We start from the raw sequence: 20765 nt of genomic DNA on the forward strand, positions 1-20765 counted from the left end.
GGGTATAACGAAGGGCCCTTGAGAGTCGTTATAACCGGATTCTACTGTATATATTGCAAACTATTATATCCATAGACAGTTGACTTAGAACGATGCAACTTATACCGACATATTCCAAATCAATATATCTGAAAAGTATATTTGAGATTTTATCTCCTTCTCTTTCGATATGAAGTGATATTGAAACTAAAGACTTTTTTAAGATCATGAATGTGTATAACAAAGGACATAATCTTCTGCAGATCAACTTAAATATATAAAATCTATATATCTTTTGGTAGACATGGAGCATTCCATCTCCACACGCGATTTGTACTTCCATGGGTGGTCGAAAGCACATGATGCACAATTGGGCATCTTCCTTGAGATGAGCGCAATTAGGAGGCTAAAGCTAATAAGATATCATCAGCGCACTACAGTCAAAGCAAACTTGTTAAAAACCCATTAAAGAGCAGAGGCAAGCAACACAGAAGAGACAGGAGAGGAGGAGGGAAGCACTCGCAGTTGCATTCGCAGTCGCCGTATCCATTGCGGTCAAAGTCAGAATATCACGTCAGAGTAAGAGGTATAAACCTGTTTTAGCTGACACAGCGTCATTATCATCATATTCATATTTATCATCGTTAGCATATTCCTGCACAGGGTACACTGCTACTTCGTCTCGGATTTCACGATTGTGGATACGTTTTACTCGTGTATCTTGGAGATAGAGACGGATGAGCACAGTGCCGAACACAAAATGAATCAACACAGAGTGTCCTTCTTCATCAGTCGATCGATCCGACCCATAAGTATTCAATGAGATCTAAAAGATCTTAAAAATATCCCACGAGCGGAAAGGCCATCAATACGTAGGAAATATTAAACCATACATACATAGAAGGAAGAAAGCTAAATTATATTTGTACATATTTATCTAATAAAGTGTTGAGATATATCAGTCAGTAATATAAGCATTTCTCACAACAAACTTTTATAAAAAAAAAAAAAAAAAAAAAAAAAAATATGTAGATTCCTACATAAGATTCAGGATTCCTACATAAGGCACTCCTGTTAAGGGCGTGGTAAATTAGAATAATATATTGTTTAGAAATTGAATGACCTATAGAAGAGGTCTATTCTATCAACTTAATAATTACTTGTAAATATATCTAAAAAAAAATTATATCTTTAAAAGTGTTTGATAGAGACCTAAAAAATATTTACAGATAATTAACTTTTGTGCTTCACAGTAATCGGTGTTTCAAGTTCTACAGAATGTCATATCTCAAAATTCATTTATAGGTATATTTTAGATGTACAAAAATCATAGTAGAATTATTATAGTTAGGAATAGACACTAGTAAATGAGGAATTTGAGTATATTTTTATTTATTTATTTATGAGTTTGCACTTTCATTAGACTCTGATATGTGTTTCATCGCCCTTAGTCTCACTTACCAAATTAACCAAACACACTTTTGAATTTTCGAATTTTAAATATTTGATTAGTTTGTAAACATGTGCATTAAGGCGTTCATTCGATGCTTCACTGTACTATTTGCCGTACACCATCTTGGAACCGCGATATTTTGAAATTTTAGGTGCTCAACGGAAAGTTCAGTGAGACTCGTTTGCGATTGGTAGCGAAGGGATATATCCTTTAGTCGGCGCACAAGGGACTAGTGTGTCCTGCGGCATGATTCCTTGCGAACTAAATGCCAGCCGTGTACGCGTTTATCCTTTTATATGCCTCGGCCAGTGCGCACTTGGGACCACTGCGCAGAGCATTCTGCAGACTGACGCAGACGGCGTCAAAAGAACCGTTCAACAAGGCGCCGTCGCCGCAGCCAAAACGTCCTGATTTCTGACTCATTGTCACATATTTACTTCCGAATGTTTATATGTATATATATGTAAGAGAAATACTAATATATGAAGCTTTTTTTTACAGATATTTCTTACCAAAAATTTAAATATATTTACTTAATATATTCTATGAATATTGAATTTATTATAATTATTTTATATATAGAAATACGAATTTCGGACTCAAAAACAGGATATTTTATTATTATTATTATTATTATTTTATTTTTTATTTACTTATTTTTTAATTTCCTTATTAAACAGAGTGAATTATTTTTATATATGATGTAAAAGATTTGAGGATAAAATTTTGTTGAAATTTCAAACATTTGTTGAGTAATTTTTTATTTAATGATTCTCATGATTTACAGTACTATAGTTTATTTTACAGTAATGTTTTGTCTGCTATGTCAACGTAACTTTTCCTTTCTTTTTTTTTTAAATTTTGTAATCGAAGATGCGGGGTCCTTAGATTAATAACAAAACATGATGCAACTATGAGGTAGTACTTCGATCGTGTGGTTTATTATTATTGAATATTATTTATTAAATAAACTATAAATGTATATAATATATGATTTATTATTGGATTAATTGGTTTGAATGTCCGCATGTGCGCATTTAATATATACTTGGTTCTGCATTGAGAGGCAATGGGTTTGTCATAAGGCTGACCGAATAGCACGCAAAATGAATTGAAATCAAAGCATGGAAGCGTATTAGAATGGGATACTCCTCAAAAACTGAGCTGAGCAATAGAAAATAAATTTGTACTAGCTGGCGACACTTCGCTTCTGGTCCCCATGGCGCTGAATCTTAAACCTATTCTGTATCTGTATCTGCGCCCAGTTTAGTTGTCGAATGTTGGCTGCCGGTCTGCCGCTCTGCCGGCTCCAGCAACATTGGCGGCAACCGCGTTGGCGACGGTAACACAGACGGCGACTGGCGGCCGAAGTCAACTAAACAACGCCAGCCATAACAACAGCAACAACAAGAGCGCCGTGGTCGCCACTGCCCGACTCGGAGATACCCTCACTACTGTCATTCAAAATATTGTATACAATGGCATACACACGATAATTAGACCCCTTAAGATATTCCAGGAATCCATTTGACAAATGCGTTATTAATTGACTTACATACAAGTTTTCCAACTTTATTGAATGTTAAAAGTATGAACATGCCTATGCATTTATATAAATGAGCCAAAGCACGTATTTAATAGCGAGTGGAAGGAAATATCTCAGTAGAGCCCATACATTTTCCAATGTACTTCAAGGATCCTAAAAGTATCAATCTAATAAGATGTGTATTTAATAATATATATAAGCAACACCTTTCCGAGATTGAGGGGGCCAGACAAACATCCAGGCAGACTCGTTTCTCTCATCAAGAATTTATATGCACTTTGTCCCTGTTGCGTGCATTTTAATAGAAACAATATACCCTGTCATCGGATTTTTAATGGGTTCAGGGCATAATAACAGCAACAATAACACAGTCATAACGACAACCCCCTAAAGAGAGAAATGCCTGCGTCCATCCTTGGCGTCGCATTGGCAAAGAGCCCTTCCAGCAGCTCCATGTGTCGACTGCTAACCGTGGAGCAGTGCGCGCTAAGATGCTTGACCCGAGCCTCGGACATATTTTAAGCTAATTAGCTGTCGTTGCCTAATACATGTACTAGTATAATTAAAGCGGCCATCTGCTTAAATACGGCTAGTCTCTATGCCTTATGCAGGGATAGTTTGGTCATCATCCTTTGCCTCTTCGTACCACTGTGCTCGACAATTCGGTGAGACGCGACAAAGAAGAATGTCGCCGCGTCAGGGACTTAATCATGCCACAAAGAGTCGCCTTACTTTTGGAAAAATTTCAAAACAATAACCGATCACAAAATCACACTTAGCAAATCGAACAAATTATTTGTACTTAATGTAATAGCTAAAAGCCGTCGTGAAAGTGCGTCTCGCCTCGTTAGCCTTAAGCTCATTAATTTAATCTACTTTTATAATGATGGCCTAGTATTGTAGGGCTGATTATGCTGGAATCTCAACATATGTAATTTTCAAATGTATTCACAAAGTAAAAGGAGTATGGAAATGATTCGTCTGAATGTGACCTGACCTATTAAGCTTTTGAGATTGTACAAAATCTGAAATAGCATTTTGATGAGTGATATGATTATCGCAAATTTCCAAAATCAATCCACAATTTGCAATGATTCGAATTTGGAGTCCTGCTAACGGTTTATGGTTTATAAGACGCCAGAGTGCGTAACAAGTGTCGACAGCTTCGGAAGTTGTTTCAAAGCTCAGAATCGACGACGTCGCCGCGACGACGCTGACTGCGGACCGCTGCGAAAGCGTCAGCGCTAGCGCCAGCGACGACCATAGCGACGACAACTTGTCGGCATATTCTTTTTTCTCAATGAAGTGAGCCACACACGCACACACATATACCCACACACACACACACACACACACAGAATCATGTCGATACACAGACACGCTCAGACTGAGCATACAGCAGCCACAGCTAGATACGGCTAGCACTTGTGGCGACGATTCACCCCGTCCCACTGTACGGCTGGCGCGACAGTGGGTGCGAGTGAATAGTGCGACCTAGAGCTTGGCCAAGTATCCAGAGACATACAGTGTACGTGACTGTGTATGTGTGTGTGCACTCATAAGGACGAGCAGGGCAAAAAAGACACGGATACTCATATGCACAACTTTGATTTCCAAGCAGTAACTGGCGGCAGGGCGCACGCGAATTGGGCGCCATTATTGCCACCATTGTCGCGACAAATGCCGCTGTTATCTCCAATTAGAGGCGAAAATAGTTGTGGCGTCGATGATGACGAGTTGAGTTCAATTTTTGGGGTGACGAAGGTGGAGAAGACTTGATACTCCTCGAATAGATGCGACACCTAACAAGGCAAATTAACAGTAGATAGCTGCTATCTAACAGTAGGCAGATTAGCAAAATGGGTTTTTTACAGTTAAAAACGTTGCAGTCGGTCCAAAGAAAACGTCTCATTAATTACAGAATTATGGCACTTAACAAATCTGTTTTGGCATGCGTAATTCACATATTGTTAACCAAAAATCACAAATTGTTAACCAAAAAATACGTTTGATACCCACTAAATACTTTTCGGATTTCATAGGAAATTTCATTGAATTTTGTATAGTTCTTATTTAAAATTCAGAGCAATGTTGAAATATAGAATAAGAAACGTATATATTGTGTATTTCTAAAGACAATTTATAAAATTCTCTCAATGCTCGTTGTGCAATCAAAGTAGTAATGAAATTATTTAATAGAAATATTTATTTATTGAATGTGACAAATGATAAGATTTTTGTTTTCTTAATAATATTTCACGCCAAGTACATTATTTGCTTTGATCTGTTTTTATAAAGATTAAAAAATGTATTCCTTAAACATCATGGTGCTATAAATACATGAGTATACGCAAATATGCATCATACCTATTGTATCATACGCAATATATCATCCACTTAATCTGTAATTTAATTGTGAAAAGCCGACCTATAAGTGTTTCTTTCTTTCTTTCTTCTTAAAAATGAATCGAGTTATAAAAATGAATAAAGAAGCACGTAATTAAAGTAAATGAAACTTAAAGTATGACACGAAAAACACATACAAATCGATACTCGTGTTTAAATTATTGAAATAGATACAAATATAAATCATCTAAAAAGATTTGTCAGTTTAGAGAATGACGGAGGTTGAAAACAAATTTAGTCCGTGTTTTTTTGTTGCTTTTCTTTTTGTATATATTTCTAAAAAAAACAGAAATGAGCAATTATGTGCTGTTACAATTCTGCTTACATTTTAGGCTCTTTTAAATACACAAAATGTATCACAATTTTGAATATTTGTTGTAATAGAAACTTTTATGTATATATTATATATATATAAAATTGTATGCATGTGAGACAACGTTGCATTGTGTTTAAAGGGGTTTACCTTAATTTAATTCATAAAAAAACAAAAAAAAAATACATTCTCCAATGCAATTCAAGTCTGATATTTACAAAGTACCAAAATTAGATAAAAAGTTACTAATAAAAATTTGACATAAATAATGAAAGAGTGGAACAAATTAAAATGAATTCATTAAATTGTCAAAAGTACAATAAATATATGTATATATATATGTATATTTTAAATTTGAAATAGTTTAATTATAGGCAATTTTGAATTACTCACAAATGTAACTTATGAAAATCAGCCAAGTAAACAATTTAACAGGTCTCAATAAAATATAGATGTCGACAATCATTCACTATTAAATACAGAATGGCATATATACAATGAGCAAAATCTTTAATGCCATAACAAAGTATTTGGATCCTTGAAGTGAACAAATACGTTTGATGAAAACAACGTTAATTTTTGTTTGTTGTTTTTGCAGTTGCTTACATGGTTAACTAATTTTTACGAGTACTTTTATATTTTGTTTCGCGTTTCATTATATATATGAGCTCTGCTGGTGATATATGTACATGTATGTGTGTGTGTGAATGAATTTCTTTTACAAATTGTGCGCGTTTCTCATAATGTATATGTAAAATCAAACAATACAGCACAATGCATTTTTTAAACATATATATTAACTGCTGAATAAGACATTAATGTCAGACCTCATACATGGGAGTTTTTGTTATTTTCTATTATGACTTTCTCATCCCAAAATTAGTTTAAAAAAAAGGAATAATGCCTGCGTTTAATTAATTTGATGTTTAGCTTGCGTAATTAAAGCTAGAAGCGCATCTAGTTTCAAGTCTTTGAAACGCGCAAAGTGATTCATCATTGGTTGAATCGCATCTGACTCAATAGCCGCCGAGATGGTTTGATTCTGAATGGTGCGATTAAGACAGGATGCAACCTGCGCAAGAAACTCACGCCACTTTTGTCGGCTCTCCTCGGTAAGCGTTGAGTCGGTGTTTGAAACGTAGATCGCCTCTACGCGTAGTATCAATCCGACAAGCGACAGAATGCCAAACTAAAAGAATAATGAAATATGTAGCAATCATTGAGCATGGCTGCATAACAGCAAAGCCTGCATACACATACAAGGCATTATATAAACTTACGCGACTACAGAAAATGCCCGACATCTTTTTATCGGTCATGGTAAACGCAGTTGAAATGTTGATAATTGTTTCTAAATTCGCTTCATGTATTTGATTTTTGAATTCCGGATAAAGCGCAAAGAGACAACCGTCCACATCTTCTCGATCTTTCTTAACAACATTTTGCAGTGAACAGAACACTCCGCTCCACACTGTCCAACGTATCGGCTGATCAGCAATAAATGGCATTATGCGGCGTAATAGTATCTGAAGAGTGCAGAAATTCAAGCTATAAGAATGTGCGACACATAAATGTAAACATGCATATCAAATACCTTGCCCTTGCGCACGTTCATCATCGATACAACCTTATTGAAAGTGAGGCCGGCTTTCAGCTTACTCACTAAAACATCGCGCGGCTCAATTTCATAGTTGAATTTGTTCTTAAGCGCTGGATTCATGCTTTGTGGATTATTCGCCTCAGCCGCTCGCTCTTCGGGCGTTTTATTCGCCATCTCGAGTTGCTCCACGGCGGCAATGCGTTCGCTCTCCTTCTTCTTCTTCAATATAATGGTTGCCATTACCTCCGGACTCTCTAGGTCCTCCAACTTGAGCAGATACCTATATAGGGTCTCTATGTGCAGCAAAATATGTCGCGACTTCCGCATGCTGCTCGGCACAAGCACCACCTCGGGTTGGCCCTCATTGTTTTTATCGGAGCTCTGCCTAGTAGCTGACGATGCTGACCCAGTATTGTCCGTGGTTGCGCTGTCGCTGCCCATGATCTCAGCATCAATTATCTTGCGGGGCGCCGTCACACTTCCGTACTGCAACTTGCCCAGAGAGTTTTCAAACTTTAGGGGAGAGAACACATATCCAGAGAGGATGTTGCTGTTGTTGCCACTGTTTGTGATGCCGCTGGTGTTGCTGCTGCTCGTGTTGTCCGAGTTGCGTCTTTCGCGATGCTGTTGCCCGTTGCGAGAGCCATTTTTGTTGCCCAACTGAACCAGAATGAGCTGCGCATGACCTCGCGGCTGCGTCAGTGGATGATTCAGCTGGTTGTCCTTGTGTGCCTGACTGTGACGAACCTGTCCGTTCTTGCGCTCCCTGTACACCGTGTAATAGTAGTCGTCAATGTACGGAGTGTCCGTGTTCAGCTGTGACAGCTGGATGCCAATCAGCCAATGCTTGTCTCGCGTACTCATCAGATTTGCATATTCGTCGAACTCCTCCTGAGGCAGGTTACCGCCGTAACGGTTCATTTGCTGCTGTTGCTGTTGTTGTTGCTGCTGCATCTGCTGCGGAAGCAGCTGCTGCTGCTTTTGGCGATCGCCGGGTCGGCTGAGCTGCTGCTGCTGGCGAGCAGCTGCCGCGTTCTGCAGCAGCGGATGGTTCTGCTGAATTTCCTGAACCAGTCGCATGTTAAACATGTTGTACATCGAGTTGGGTTGCTGATTAAGCAGATTGTGTGGCGGCAGGCGGGGCGGCAACACAGGCATGTAGGCCGCTGAATGCAAGCCAACGGCGCGCATCGCATTGAAGCTGGGATGCATGGCAAAGTTGTTGAGCGCCGTGGGCAGATGTGGATTTGGCAGTGGACGAGGAAAATTGGGCGGCAAAACATGCTGCTGCAATAGGGGATGCTGCGGCAGGTTCGTAGCTAGGCCAGTTGGATACATAAATCCTGGCGGCGCACGATTCCCACTGATTCCATTTAGCTGTTGATGCTGTGGCTGCGGCGTGGGCATTAGACCCGGCCCTGCGCTGGATCCGCCCATCTGATGTGGACCATGAAAACCTATATTTGGCCTTGGCGGCGGCGTTTGAGACGTGGCTAAAAATCCAGGAGGTGCTGAAATAGCAAATAGATATTTTTTAATTTCAATACAGATTCAATTCGGCTTTTAACTGATTAATGCAGGGAAATATTGATATAATATACATTTGCTAGATTATAGCCTAGAACTGTTTTGATAATGATCAAAATTGCACTTTTACCCTAATATGAAATTCAAACTTCGACAATACATTATGTTATTAATAAAATATGTGAATATAAAACATAGGAAATATAATACAAAATAATTCAATATTGCCGAAGTTTACACTCACTGCGTATATAAATGCATATGTACACATACATACATATAATTTATATTAGTCCTCTAAGTGCAATTTTTCCTCTTTATCTAAACAATATGTGCTTGCATGTTTTATTTCTTTATGAAATGTGATTTACCCTTGTGCTGCGGCGGTTGCTTTTGTAGCTGTTGTTGGTGTTGGGCTAATGTTGCCGTTGACACCAAATGCTGCCGATTGATTAAATTCAAATCCTGTTGGGGCAGAGGCTGTGGATGCTGCTGATGTAGTTGTTGTTTGGGCACTGCCTGTTGTATGATCAGATTACGTTCAATGTCTTCGAGTGTTGTGATTTTAGCTGTCGCCGCTGTTGGCATCGGCGGTATCCCAAAATTGGCGTTCGCCTCCTGCAGTGGCTTTATTTGCGTGATTGCCATTACGGCTGCGGATGCGTCTGCCTGCGGCTGGGGCTTAAATGCGCTGCGAAAGTTGTCTCGAAAAAGATTTTGATTGCTGGGCAAGGGGAAGGAGGGTTGGGTAGTCCAAACGCCAGAGTCCAAGTTAATGCGATTGCTTCCATCGCTTTCACCGAACGTACTTAAATCTACATCGTCTAATTTTATTGATGATAAATTTAATTCCAAGTCTAAGTCGTCGATGCTACCGCTCTGAAACCCACGCAACGGCAATTGCTGTTGCCGATTAAGCAAAGCACCGTTACCGCTAGAGTCATGATCTGTAAAGTCTTTGCGAGCTTTTTCGCCGTTGCCGCCAAGTAGGACAAGCGTTTCGTGGGCTTCCTCCCAATCGCCGTTTATGGCAGAGCCGAACGTCTCGTCGTTGAGGGCGTCGTACTCTTCTTCCGGGGGCTCAGCGATTCGCCCGTCGCTGCCATCATCATCCTATACAATATAATAAATATAATTATTGTTGTTAGCACATTTTGATTTATTTAGGCGAAAAAAGCATGGTGGAAAATTAGGTGAATTTTTTCTTTTTCCAGACGATTGCATTTGTGAGAAAAATGAGCCTGCGCTTTATATCTGTTTTCTAGGTACTTCATTATACATTATTCTTCATTAAATTCTCACCGGTATACTTGTAGTTGTATCAAAACCGAAAAACGAATCGTCCATTGCGAATAACTATTTGTTTTATAAAAAATTATCATGACTTGTCAGTCACCATGAATGGCTAAGTTGGGAAGAAGAAGTTCAATATAGTCCACATCATCCACAGGCCACATCTACATTAAAACTATCGATTATACAAACTATCGATTACACACATCGATAAGAATGTTCAAAATTTTTCAGCATAGCTATGTCAGTGATGGTAAGCTGGAGTTTGCAAATGCTAATAATTTTGACGTTAGGGAAGTTAAATGAACATTCTTTACAAGTATTTAATAATTCGGACGATACAATCATCCATGCATTAGATTTTAAATATCATACAAATTTACATCATTTAACCAAAAAAAAAAAGAATCCGTGAACAAATTGTGAAAAACACAAATAAATTTATGGGTATTAAATTTAGTGAATAATTACAATTTTATCAATTAGAAACTACTTATTTAAAGGCGTATAATAAAATTCACATTAACTCTTATCTAACTATATATCCTAATCAAATTTTTTTAGAAAGTAATTTCTATAATACTTATTATTTAAGTGACAATTTGCGTTGCTCGATTTCAAGGAGTTTCTTTTTCAATTCTATTTTTTCCGTCATTAATTGCTCCATGACTGAGTGGTGCCTCTTATTTTCAATTAGTTTCTGTTTATAAAGATTGCAAAATTCATTGAGCGCAATTTGCGTGTTACAAGCAACATCATTAATTACACTTATTCTTTTACTTATTGCCTCCAGTTCCTTTTTAATTGCCTGACTTCCATATTTGGCGCTCTTGCCACTCTGCAAGAAAAGCGGATCAATGTCGATATCAATTTCAGCCTTTGTGTCTTCAGGCTCATAGGCAAATCCCGACACATCTTGAAGTGCACTATGGTCCTCCTCTTCGGGCACAACATCTTCCACATCTTCCATTTCGAATGTCGCATTCGAATTATCCTGTACATCGTCCTCAGACGCATTCATTATTATTTGACTGACATCGTCGTTCAAGCGACATAAGCTGGCTATAGTTTCCTCAGCAGAGCTCAGACCAGTGGCTAGGGGGATATTATGCATTTCGTTTTTCTCCACTTTCTTGATTATGAATCTCTTCCAGTCCTTCAACGCCTGTCGATAACCAAGAATATATAACAATTAGAGGAACAATGCGGGTATCGATAAAGCGTGAACCTCACCTTTCTCCACGTAGCGGCGTCTTTTTGCGGCGGCCCGCTAGCATTCAGCTCGGACGTGAGTTGCTCCCACAACGATTCATATGAGTTACGTGTCTCCCAAGATGGATTTTGCAGCAAAACGGGGTTTTTCTTTATAAATTTCAGTATTATTAGCTCCTGTGTGGGATTCCGAGGTTTACCTCGGTGGCGGTCATTTGACTGAGGCAAGATTTTATACTTTCGATTCTGTGGAGATCCAGTAACATTTGCATTGGGATGCATTCTATTCATGTGTTTGCTTAAGTTTGTTGTTGTAGTTTTGTACGATAGCTTGGCTTTGCATATGTTACATAAGGCGAAGGTGTCATCAACTGCCCTAAAGAAACACCATATTTCACTTGTTTTCCTCTTCATATTGTTATTGTTTAGTGCAATTTACAATCTTCCACAATATTTTTTTTATTATTCGCGACAGTGCTGGTAAGGGCCTGATAGAGTGTTGCAATACAGCCAAAGAAAATGTATGGGGTATTCTGAAAATATTTGATGTTAAATTGAGCGTCTGCTGTGCTGCAATTCAGAATGCATAAGTTAAATAAACGAAACAATCGGTAAAAACTAACCATAATTTATTAAATAAGAAAATGTGTTAAAAATGTATTTCAAAAAGTAGATCAGAGAAGTCTAATATATATATAATGAAGAAGAACAATAAAGCCCTAGTATATTAAATATCATAGTATTTAAAATATCAATTAACACATATGTATATGTTTTCCAAATACTTATATATAGAAATATATATTTATGAAATATCACTATGTTCTATGGCTAGTGGAAATATATAACTGTGTCGAATCACTAGAGCATAAAGCATTATTAATTTTGATTGATTTGGTCACACTACCACCACTTCGCGGTTTTTTCAAAGGTAAATAATTTCGTAGATGAAATGCAAAGCTATGGACAGGGGGATTCGAAAAATGCTATATCTAATCGAGAATGTTCGACTACGAGATCTCCTGAAGCTTGTGAAAAATTCTGCATGAGACTGCAATCAGTGTTGTCACTTTTGGCCTATTTTAGGCTACATCTAGCCTATTGAAAATGAGATTGGGAAGGAATTGCCAGGTATTAGGGAAGACTATGCTATCCTTGTCCATAATAGAACTGTAGAGCAGAAGAAACTTCTGTGTATTTCATCTAATAAATATAAATATTAATGTACATAATCTATTTAGCATATCAACATTTAGCCTCATAAAACATGCATATATACTCGATTTAACACTATAAGTTTTCCTGACTTTCTCACATTCCGTCTGTCTCTCTGCCTAAGGACAGCGAGGGATGAAAAAGATACAGAAGATCATTTAAGTTGTCTATATGTATGCAGCAGTATTGATTTGGTATCCATATTTGAGTACAACGAAGCTAGAATGTCCACAGCAGCATAGAGTGTTCCCATTGACCCTTAAAGCTCGACTGCAACGATTCCTGCGAGGCTCAAAATTTGAGTGAAAGTCGCCCTATATAAAGGGCAGGAGATGTATCAGTTCTTTAGTCGTCCAGACCCTGTGGGGCTCAGCCTTACAGTGCAGTGAGTGTTTTTTTTTTTTATTTTAGGTTTACTTTTTTATTATTTTTTTTAGATTTATTTCAATTAATAATTTTTTTCTTGTTTACTGCAGTGCAGTAAATTGAAATGTGGAATCGTAGAGGAAATACTTGATAGATAATACGTAGAGGCAATTTGTAGAGGCAATACCTAGGGGAAGATGTAATTCTTAGAGTCAATACTTAGAAGAAATACTTGAAATAAAGGGAAATTCAATTGTATACTTCAAATGTGGTAACTCTGGATTTAAAGATGTAAGAGATATAAATTTTTAACTGATTTTCGGAAAGATTTTTAAAATGCAGTAAAAACGGGAGTAGTGTCAGTTTCGGGAAACTAACCCAATCAGCATACTTTTGAAAATTCTCCAGCTCTTCTATATTCTGGGATCGACGCGATCACAATTACGGACAGATCGAGCGTCGGAAAGACAGAAAGGACGAAACCGTCTGAGCTGACGAGCTGCGAGAGACGGCTCTGATCAAGAATATTTATACTTTATGGAGTCTGCCCCGCATCCTTCTGCCTGTTACATATATTTAACAGAACAATTATGCACTCATATCATATTTTCATTGGGCTCAGGGTATAATAAACAAAAATCTAAGGAAAACAAATTTGTTAATTGAATTTTCATATTTAATATTATTACTATCTTATTTATGGATATTGAATCCTCTAGAAATTTTAAATTATTACGCTCTACACTCTTATTTTAAGAGCGTAAACGTCGTCATCACGCATCAGACGCTTCGCTTATGTGTGCGTGTGAATGTGTGCATGTAATGTTTGTCATGTTGGTTCAGTGTATCTCTTAGACTATCACTCCCTAGAGCACTCTTGTTTCTTTCTGTCAGTTTAGTTATTGTCTTAAAATTATATTTGCAATTTATCAAAATTTATTTTGACTTGAACCCCGTTGATAATCAAACTTTCAATGGGTTCTGAATATCTACGAATGTCGTATATTAATGCTGTGTGAATTTGTGAATTAATGTAAACAAAAATTGGCAAATCTTGAGGCACTTATATACATATATACATACGTATTTCATACATTATGTATGTGTATATTATTATAGTATTATGGAATATTAATACTTTTTTGCTGACATTACAGAGCGTAAGCGACACGAAATGAATGGTTGCTGAGCTTCCAAGTACTTATTATCTTTAAATCTGAAAGCTAAGCATTTTCTTAATCTTTGGCATCAAACTAAGAATTTGGCACGTGCGTGTTATGCTGCGCTATGCGGAAGATAATATTCTATCAAATCACGACTGTCACGGCTCGATGATCGTGCGGAAAGAAAGAATATCTTCATCGCTAGCGGGCGTATATATGCGGTGTCAGTGATGAAAGTGCATCAGAGTTAGCTCACTTCGATAACAATGAGGGTAATTACTACGGTCGCCGGGTTACTTTTGCTGGTGATCAGCCCGTCAATGGCGAAGGATCAACCGGCTGGTTGCCCATTTCGTCACTTGGAGTCGTTGGATCTGGGTTCTTCGAAGGCAGAGCTGGAAAAGGCAGACAGACCTAAGCGAAACAGCGAGTTGTATGATGGCTTGGACGATCTGCTGAAGAGCGTTTTGCCCAAGAACAGCATCAGTCCAGGGCTCAGCAGTTGGATAAGCTCGGCCGAACATGATAAACCAGTGCAGCAGCCCATCAAATGCGGCGTTCCTCCCCAGAACTGCTTGAATGATACAAAGAACCTGCACTATCGCAGCATTGACGGCTCGTGCAATAACTTGCTGTATCCCGAGTTCGGCATCGCCACCTCTCGGTATAAGCGTCTTCTGCGGCCTGCGTACGTGCAGAACGGACAGACGGTGCCCAACGCCCGCCTGCTCTCGCTGTCACTGTACGGCGAGAAGACAGTGATGGACAAGTTTCGCACGGTGGCTTCCATGCAGTTCGGCCAGTTCGTCGCTCACGACATCAGCCAGTTGACCACGAGGGGCGCGCCCAGAGACTGTTGCGCTGAGTCACGCCATCCGCAGTGTCAGCCCATAACACTAGCGGCGGGTGGACCCATCGCCTACAATACGGGCAAGTCATGTCTCAGCTTTGCACGCGCCCTATCCGACGCGGACGGCATCTGTCCCAAGAGTGGGCTGCCCTACAGCGAAAAGCTGTCTGTGGTCACAGCCTACTTGGATCTGTCATCGGTCTACGGCAATTCACCGGCGCAAAATCAACGGGTGCGCCGCTTCAAGGGCGGTCAGCTCCGGACAGTGTACGCCAACGGGCAGCAGTGGTTGCCTGTGACGCAGAACCATGAGGGTGAATGTGGCATTAATAGTGAGTGTTACATCATGCCCGACTTACGCAATCGTTTCACGCCGACGATTGCCGTGCTTCATACGATTATGGTGCGGGAGCACAACCGATTGGCGGAGGAGTTGGCCCTGCTGAATCCCCACTACAACGATGAGCGCTTGTACCAGGAAGCTCGCAAGATCAATATTGCTCAGTATCAGAAGATCACATACTACGACTACCTGGTGGCTGTTCTGGGCAGCGCTTACACGAATATGAATGGCCTGACTTACCCCTACTCAGAGTACTCAACTGACTATGTGAACGACTATGACGAGAGCGTTAACCCCAATCCCTACGCTGAGTTTTCAGCTGCTGCCTTCCGTTATTCGCACACTCAGATATCCGGCTGGTTCTCGTAAGTGATAATATTGTGTGTATTTACGTGACACAGATTGACTTTCCACTGAATTGCAGAATGGTTTCGTCTGATCGCTATGCAAATCAGACTCTACGCCTCAGCGACTTCTTTGAGACCCCTGAGACTATTCGTTTGCTGTCCTCGAACTACAATTTCGCTGATTTGGTGCGCGGAATGGCAACGCAACTGCAGAAGCGAGCCGACTCCAATATCGATCGCGAGATCAAGCACTTCTTTAATCGCAAAGTGTTCGAGGAGTTCGGATCCGACCTCAAGTCGTTGGATATCCAACGTGCCCGCGATTTCGGACTTCCATCCTACAATGATCTTCGTGAGTTCTGTGGTCTGCGGCGAGCCCATGAATGGTCGGAATTCGTCACCGAAATACCCAGAGAGGTTCGGCACATTGCATCCAATATAACTAAATGTCAACCAAAGCCTAACAATTCTTTTTGCAGAAAATTAACTTGTTGCGCAAGCTGTATGCCTCCCCAGCCGATGTCGAGCTGAGTGTGGGTGGTACTCTCGAATTCCACGTACCAGGCTCATTGTTTGGCCCCACATTGCAGTGTGTGGTCGGAAAACAGTTCCAAAACACTCGTCGAGGCGATCGCTTCTTCTTTGAACGCGAAAATCATCTCAGTGGCTTCTCGCGCAGTGAGTGTTAACATAAGTACAATAATCGGACTCTCCCTTAATGCTATTCCATGTTTGCATAGGTCAACTGGCGGAGATCCGGAAAATAAGTTTGGCTTCACTGTTCTGCAACAATGTGCAAAGCTTACATTATATCCAGCCAAATGTTTTCATTTTCCCCAATACTCGGTAAGTCACAATCTGCTCATGCCTATTGAATACGAAAATAAAACTCATTTCTTGTGCATTTTCAGCAATATTTTGATAAGCTGCAATGATATTCCTCAACTTGACCTTACCAAATGGCAAGACCTAACTCCCCAACTGGTTAACTAAAGCCATCTTATCAATTAAGTGGGAAGCCTTTAAATATTACTTTGTTGAATAACCAGCTGATAGATAATCAAAACCACTAAAATGATTTCAGCTTCATAATAAATGTTGTTTTTTTTTTTTTTTTTGTAATAAAAGTTAAAATTCCTTAGCCTTGCCCGTAATTATAGCTAATCATTGTATATACTATAATATGGTTTCGATGTGAGGTGAAATGAACACAGAATTTGGGCAGAGATAAGAGCGGTAATGCTGTTATAAGTACTGTGATTCCTGTTTTTTAGAAAAGGTTGATATTTGACAGATATGTATGTCGAGGTTGCTCAACTGGGAAATCCCCTGAATTCTGCAAAGAGCTGATATAAAGCGGGCGTGTTATCCAAAATCTATAAATTACAAAATTGAGTACTATTTACATAGACCTACACACTAAATTTGAATTCTTCTAAATGTCGACTCAGCTTTTCACCCTGATCAAGAATATACTTTATGCGGTCTGCCACTAATTTTTTCTGTCTGATGCATATATTTTCATAAAACCAATATACCCTGACAAAAATAATTACTTTGTAGATATTGATGGAGCTTTCTTTCGAATTATTTATTATACACCACATAAGTGATCAATAAACCTCAATATTTCTTATCGGTTTAGCGGAGCAATCTGCGATTCTAAATGAGCCATTTAGCTAAAATATTTGCAGAAAACATATTTGTTTATAGACTAGATGCTAATTCATGCTAATTGCAAATGGACGAGTCTAAAATGAGGAAAGTTGAAATTAGGCATTTTATGCCAAACAATTGACCTAGTTTAATTGATTTTAGAGATAATGTTGAAGAGTATAAAAGCTTAACCGATTAATACCAGAGAGTCATAACAATATGCGCAGACTAAAAAAGAGCTGATATACATTAGAATATTGCGCAATAGGAACACAAAGACGAAGAACCATTAACTTTCGCTCTGACCTTGCTGCTTCTTTAGCATTTGAATTCCATTGATATGCGCGGATGTGGGCCAACCATATGCCGACGTGCGCCAAGTTGCAAAATTCTTTGTAGTTTTTACGGTAGTCGTAATGGCGAGACGAAAGAAAAATATCGAGCATACCAGGGCTAGCCATAGAAAGTCAATGAGATTTATAGTCGAGCCATTATTAATTTCATCAAAATATAGAGAATAAAGAAACCCAAATAATAGACTGATTTCTCAGTAGATGCGATTAATAACGGTCCCATAGAATCTGGATGATTGAAAGTAAGTTTTTAGCATTTGTATATTGTATGTGCTTGCACGCATTCTTTAGATCAATATAAAAGTATTCGATTCATCGGCCAAAGACAGCATTTGTTTATTCGCCATGACGGTGATCACATTAATCTATTTCTGCTGTGGTAAGCAACAGGAATCGATTACGACGATTAAGAAAAATTAATAGAGTCAACTCTTGTTTTAGGGATATTCGTTGCCAACATTGTCGGCACGGTATCTACAAACAACACTGAGCAAGAAACGGGACGATTCGTTGCCACTCTTCAGTCTCCGGTTCCAGCGCCACCCTCACAACCAAATGTAGTGTACAAACTATCTTCACCGCACTATCCGCATCCGCCACATCAATGTTTTTGTCCGCCGGGACCTCCAGGACCACCGGGTGTACCGGGACCTCCAGGTCCTTCAGGTGAGCTTTGCTTTTAAAGTGATTTAATTTGTATTATTCTATTCTACCTTTATGCAGGCTCGCCGGGAAGACCAGGTTACCCCGGTATAAAGGGAGACAAAGGATCAAAGGGAGATAGAGGTCACTTTGGGTTGCCAGGCCATCGCGGTCCAGTTGGGCCGCCAGGTCATCCTGGTGACAAGCACTGGCCAGCACCTCCCCCTCTATATCCTCATCAACCTCCTATAATAATACCCATTCCTATTCCACCGCCACACAAGGGAAAGCATAAAGATCATAAAAGTGGCCATAAAGTAGTTCCCGGATTTCCTGGCTTTCCAGGCATTCCGGGGAAACCCGGGTATCCTGGCTATCCAGGTTACCCAGCGCACTCTAGCCCAGGTCATCCTCATCCTGGGCGTCCAGGGCATCCAGGACGTCCAGGACATCCAGGTTATCCAGGACATTCAGGACATCCAGGACATCCAGGACATCCAGGACATCATCATCCTGGCCATCATCATCCTGGCCATCATCATCCTGGCCATCATCATCCTGGCCATCATCATCCTGGCCATCATCATCCTGGGCATCATCATCCTGGACATCATCATCCTGGGCATCATCATCCTGACCATCATAATCCTGGGCATCATCATCCTGGGCATCATCATCCTGCGCATCATCATCCTGGGCATCATCATCCTGGGCATCATCATCCTGGGCATCATCATCCTGGGCATCATCATCCTGGGCATCATCATCCTGACCATCATAATCCTGGGCATCATCATCCTGGGCATCATCATCCTGGCCATCACCATCCTGGCCATCATCATCCAGGGCATCATCATCCAGGGCACCACCGGGGACCCCTACGAGATCAACCTACAGACGATTCTATGGATAATGTATTGGATACACTTGAAAGTCTAGCCGATGACCATACTGATGATCAAAACAATATCAACGACATCAATGATATCAACGATATCAATGATATCAACGATATCAACGATATCAATGATATCAACGATATCAACGATATCAATGATATCAACGATATCAATGATGTCAACGATATCAATGATGTCAACGATATCAACGATATCAACGATATCAATGATATCAACGATGTCAACGATATCAACGATATCAACGAATCACTGGTGTATGTAACACAAACTTTGTTTGACGAAGGTGAATCCAGCAATTATCAGAATAGTACATCGGTGAGCACTGAAGACAGCTCTGAAGCCACCAAGCCCAACACAAATGAACAGAGTATTGAAGAACAGCAACCAGTAATCAATAGCCAGTCCTTGGAGAATAACGATGTTGAAGAACGCAGTTCGAAAGGTCCACTTATTTTATCTATTTCCACTCCTCGAAATCCACTCCAAATATATGCATACGATAAAAGCAAATAAAAATAAATAAGACGGCTCTAGTTGGTAGTGCCTGACAAGAGATACCCGTAACCCTTCATTTATATTCCAATCGCTCTACGATTCTTTTCATAAATACAGGGCAAACATGGGCATCACTATAGGCATCATTATGGATATTGCCTACTTTTGGGTAAAAATTCCTTTTTCTTTCTGAAATCAAGGTTATGTTGTGATATATGTAACAGGCAGAATGACTATGGATCCCCCGTAAAAATAATACATAAGTTATTAAATAAAGCATTTGGAATGTGGTTGGTGTTAACAACTGGACACTTATATCTGAGGTGCCTTTTTCTTTCTATTCAATTAAGCATCGAAATCGGTGTTGTTTAAAGTAAAGTGCGTTGCTAAACGGTTGTACGATCGATATTTGGTGTCAATTTTTTGTATTATATTTAGAGTCATTGTATATGTTGAAAAATAAAGGTCGGTCGTGGATATCGTTTAGTCGGGCATCTCGACTAAAGCTTTCATTAGTGAATACCCTAAATAAATTTTAATCAATCAATAAAGTAGATCAATCAATTACGGGTTCTTCCGTACTTCGCATAAATATGGGATCTTGCATTCCAAAAATCTAGAAGCATTTATATATCTTATATATAAAATTCTCGTGTCACGGTATTTCTTGCCAAACTCCTCCGAAGCGGTTCGACCGATACTTATGTGTGCAGGTCGGGTAGGTCTGAGCGGGCCACCATTCAATTTTTATACCCTGAACCCATTGAACATGGGAATTCAGGGTATAATGGTTTTGTGAAAAAGTATGTAACGGGCAGAAGGAGGCGTGGCAGACCCCACAATGTATATATATTCTTGATCAGCGTGACGAGCTGAATCGATATAGCCCTGTCCGTCTATCCATCCGTCCGTCCTTATGAGTACGTCGATCTCAGAAGTTATGAGCTAAAGAGCTGAAATTTGGCATGCATACTCGTGTGTGCCATACGCAGTACAAGTTTATCATATTTGTTCGATAACTTTTTTATCGAGAATAATTGAAAAATTGATTTTGTTTTTTTTTTTCAGCCTAATTTGAACACTTTT

At 39.4% G+C, this 20765-nt stretch overlaps 4 protein-coding genes across 5 annotated transcripts; 2 read left to right on the forward strand and 2 right to left on the reverse strand.

The window, feature by feature from the left end:
• Window positions 1-5166: 5166 nt before the first annotated feature.
• LOC6572082 (protein PAT1 homolog 1) lies at window positions 5167-10250 on the reverse strand. Its single transcript, XM_001998198.4, has 5 exons — window positions 10127-10250; window positions 9196-9937; window positions 7292-8808; window positions 6978-7223; window positions 5167-6886 (listed from the first exon to the last, which is right to left on the reverse strand). The coding sequence occupies exons 1-5, from the start codon at window positions 10169-10171 to the stop codon at window positions 6608-6610; spliced, it is 2829 nt and encodes a 942-aa protein (XP_001998234.2). The 5' UTR covers window positions 10172-10250; the 3' UTR covers window positions 5167-6607.
• A 287-nt stretch (window positions 10251-10537) lies between these two features.
• Window positions 10538-11833, reverse strand: LOC6572081. Of its 2 annotated transcripts, XM_044007629.1 has the most exons (3): window positions 11351-11833; window positions 10884-11282; window positions 10538-10817 (listed from the first exon to the last, which is right to left on the reverse strand). In XM_044007629.1, the coding sequence occupies exons 1-3, from the start codon at window positions 11741-11743 to the stop codon at window positions 10704-10706; spliced, it is 906 nt and encodes a 301-aa protein (XP_043863564.1). In that variant the 5' UTR covers window positions 11744-11833; the 3' UTR covers window positions 10538-10703. The 2 variants fall into 2 exon arrangements, with proteins under 2 accessions (XP_043863564.1, XP_001998233.1); XM_001998197.4 differs by having other exon boundaries at window positions 10538-11282.
• A 2445-nt stretch (window positions 11834-14278) lies between these two features.
• On the forward strand, window positions 14279-16767 carry LOC6572080 (peroxidase). The gene is made up of 5 exons (XM_001998196.4): window positions 14279-15631; window positions 15691-16030; window positions 16093-16291; window positions 16354-16459; window positions 16525-16767. Exons 1-5 carry the CDS (start codon window positions 14340-14342, stop codon window positions 16604-16606), a joined length of 2019 nt encoding a protein of 672 aa, XP_001998232.1. The 5' UTR covers window positions 14279-14339; the 3' UTR covers window positions 16607-16767.
• Window positions 16768-16844: 77 nt separating this feature from the next.
• On the forward strand, window positions 16845-19767 carry LOC6572079 (collagen alpha-1(IV) chain). Its single transcript, XM_044007711.1, has 3 exons — window positions 16845-18001; window positions 18064-18288; window positions 18346-19767. Exons 1-3 carry the CDS (start codon window positions 17968-17970, stop codon window positions 19695-19697), a joined length of 1611 nt encoding a protein of 536 aa, XP_043863646.1. The 5' UTR covers window positions 16845-17967; the 3' UTR covers window positions 19698-19767.
• Window positions 19768-20765: the final 998 nt, after the last annotated feature.

Source organism: Drosophila mojavensis, unplaced genomic scaffold, assembly GCF_018153725.1.
Source record: "Drosophila mojavensis isolate 15081-1352.22 unplaced genomic scaffold, ASM1815372v1 contig_19, whole genome shotgun sequence".
NCBI classification, from domain to species: Eukaryota; Metazoa; Arthropoda; class Insecta; order Diptera; family Drosophilidae; genus Drosophila; species Drosophila mojavensis.

Excerpts from the sequence above, each read along its gene's own strand:
- LOC6572082 (XM_001998198.4), bottom strand. The coding sequence starts at position 10,171 with ATGGACGATTCGTTTTTCGGTTTTGATACAACTACAAGTATACCG. Across the intron at positions 9,938-10,126 it reads ATACAACTACAAGTATACCG|GATGATGATGGCAGCGACGG; the intron begins GTGAGAATTTAA and ends TATATTGTATAG. Across the intron at positions 8,809-9,195 it reads GCAACCGCCGCAGCACAAGG|CACCTCCTGGATTTTTAGCC; the intron begins GTAAATCACATT and ends TTGCTATTTCAG.
- LOC6572080 (XM_001998196.4), top strand. The coding sequence starts at position 14,340 with ATGAGGGTAATTACTACGGTCGCCGGGTTACTTTTGCTGGTGATCAGC. Across the intron at positions 15,632-15,690 it reads CAGATATCCGGCTGGTTCTC|AATGGTTTCGTCTGATCGCT; the intron begins GTAAGTGATAAT and ends ACTGAATTGCAG. Across the intron at positions 16,292-16,353 it reads TCTCAGTGGCTTCTCGCGCA|GTCAACTGGCGGAGATCCGG; the intron begins GTGAGTGTTAAC and ends ATGTTTGCATAG.
- LOC6572081 (XM_001998197.4), bottom strand. The coding sequence starts at position 11,743 with ATGAAGAGGAAAACAAGTGAAATATGGTGTTTCTTTAGGGCAGTTGAT. Across the intron at positions 11,283-11,350 it reads ACGCCGCTACGTGGAGAAAG|GCGTTGAAGGACTGGAAGAG; the intron begins GTGAGGTTCACG and ends GGTTATCGACAG.
- LOC6572079 (XM_044007711.1), top strand. The coding sequence starts at position 17,968 with ATGACGGTGATCACATTAATCTATTTCTGCTGTG. Across the intron at positions 18,002-18,063 it reads ATTAATCTATTTCTGCTGTG|GGATATTCGTTGCCAACATT; the intron begins GTAAGCAACAGG and ends CTCTTGTTTTAG. Across the intron at positions 18,289-18,345 it reads GGGACCTCCAGGTCCTTCAG|GCTCGCCGGGAAGACCAGGT; the intron begins GTGAGCTTTGCT and ends ACCTTTATGCAG.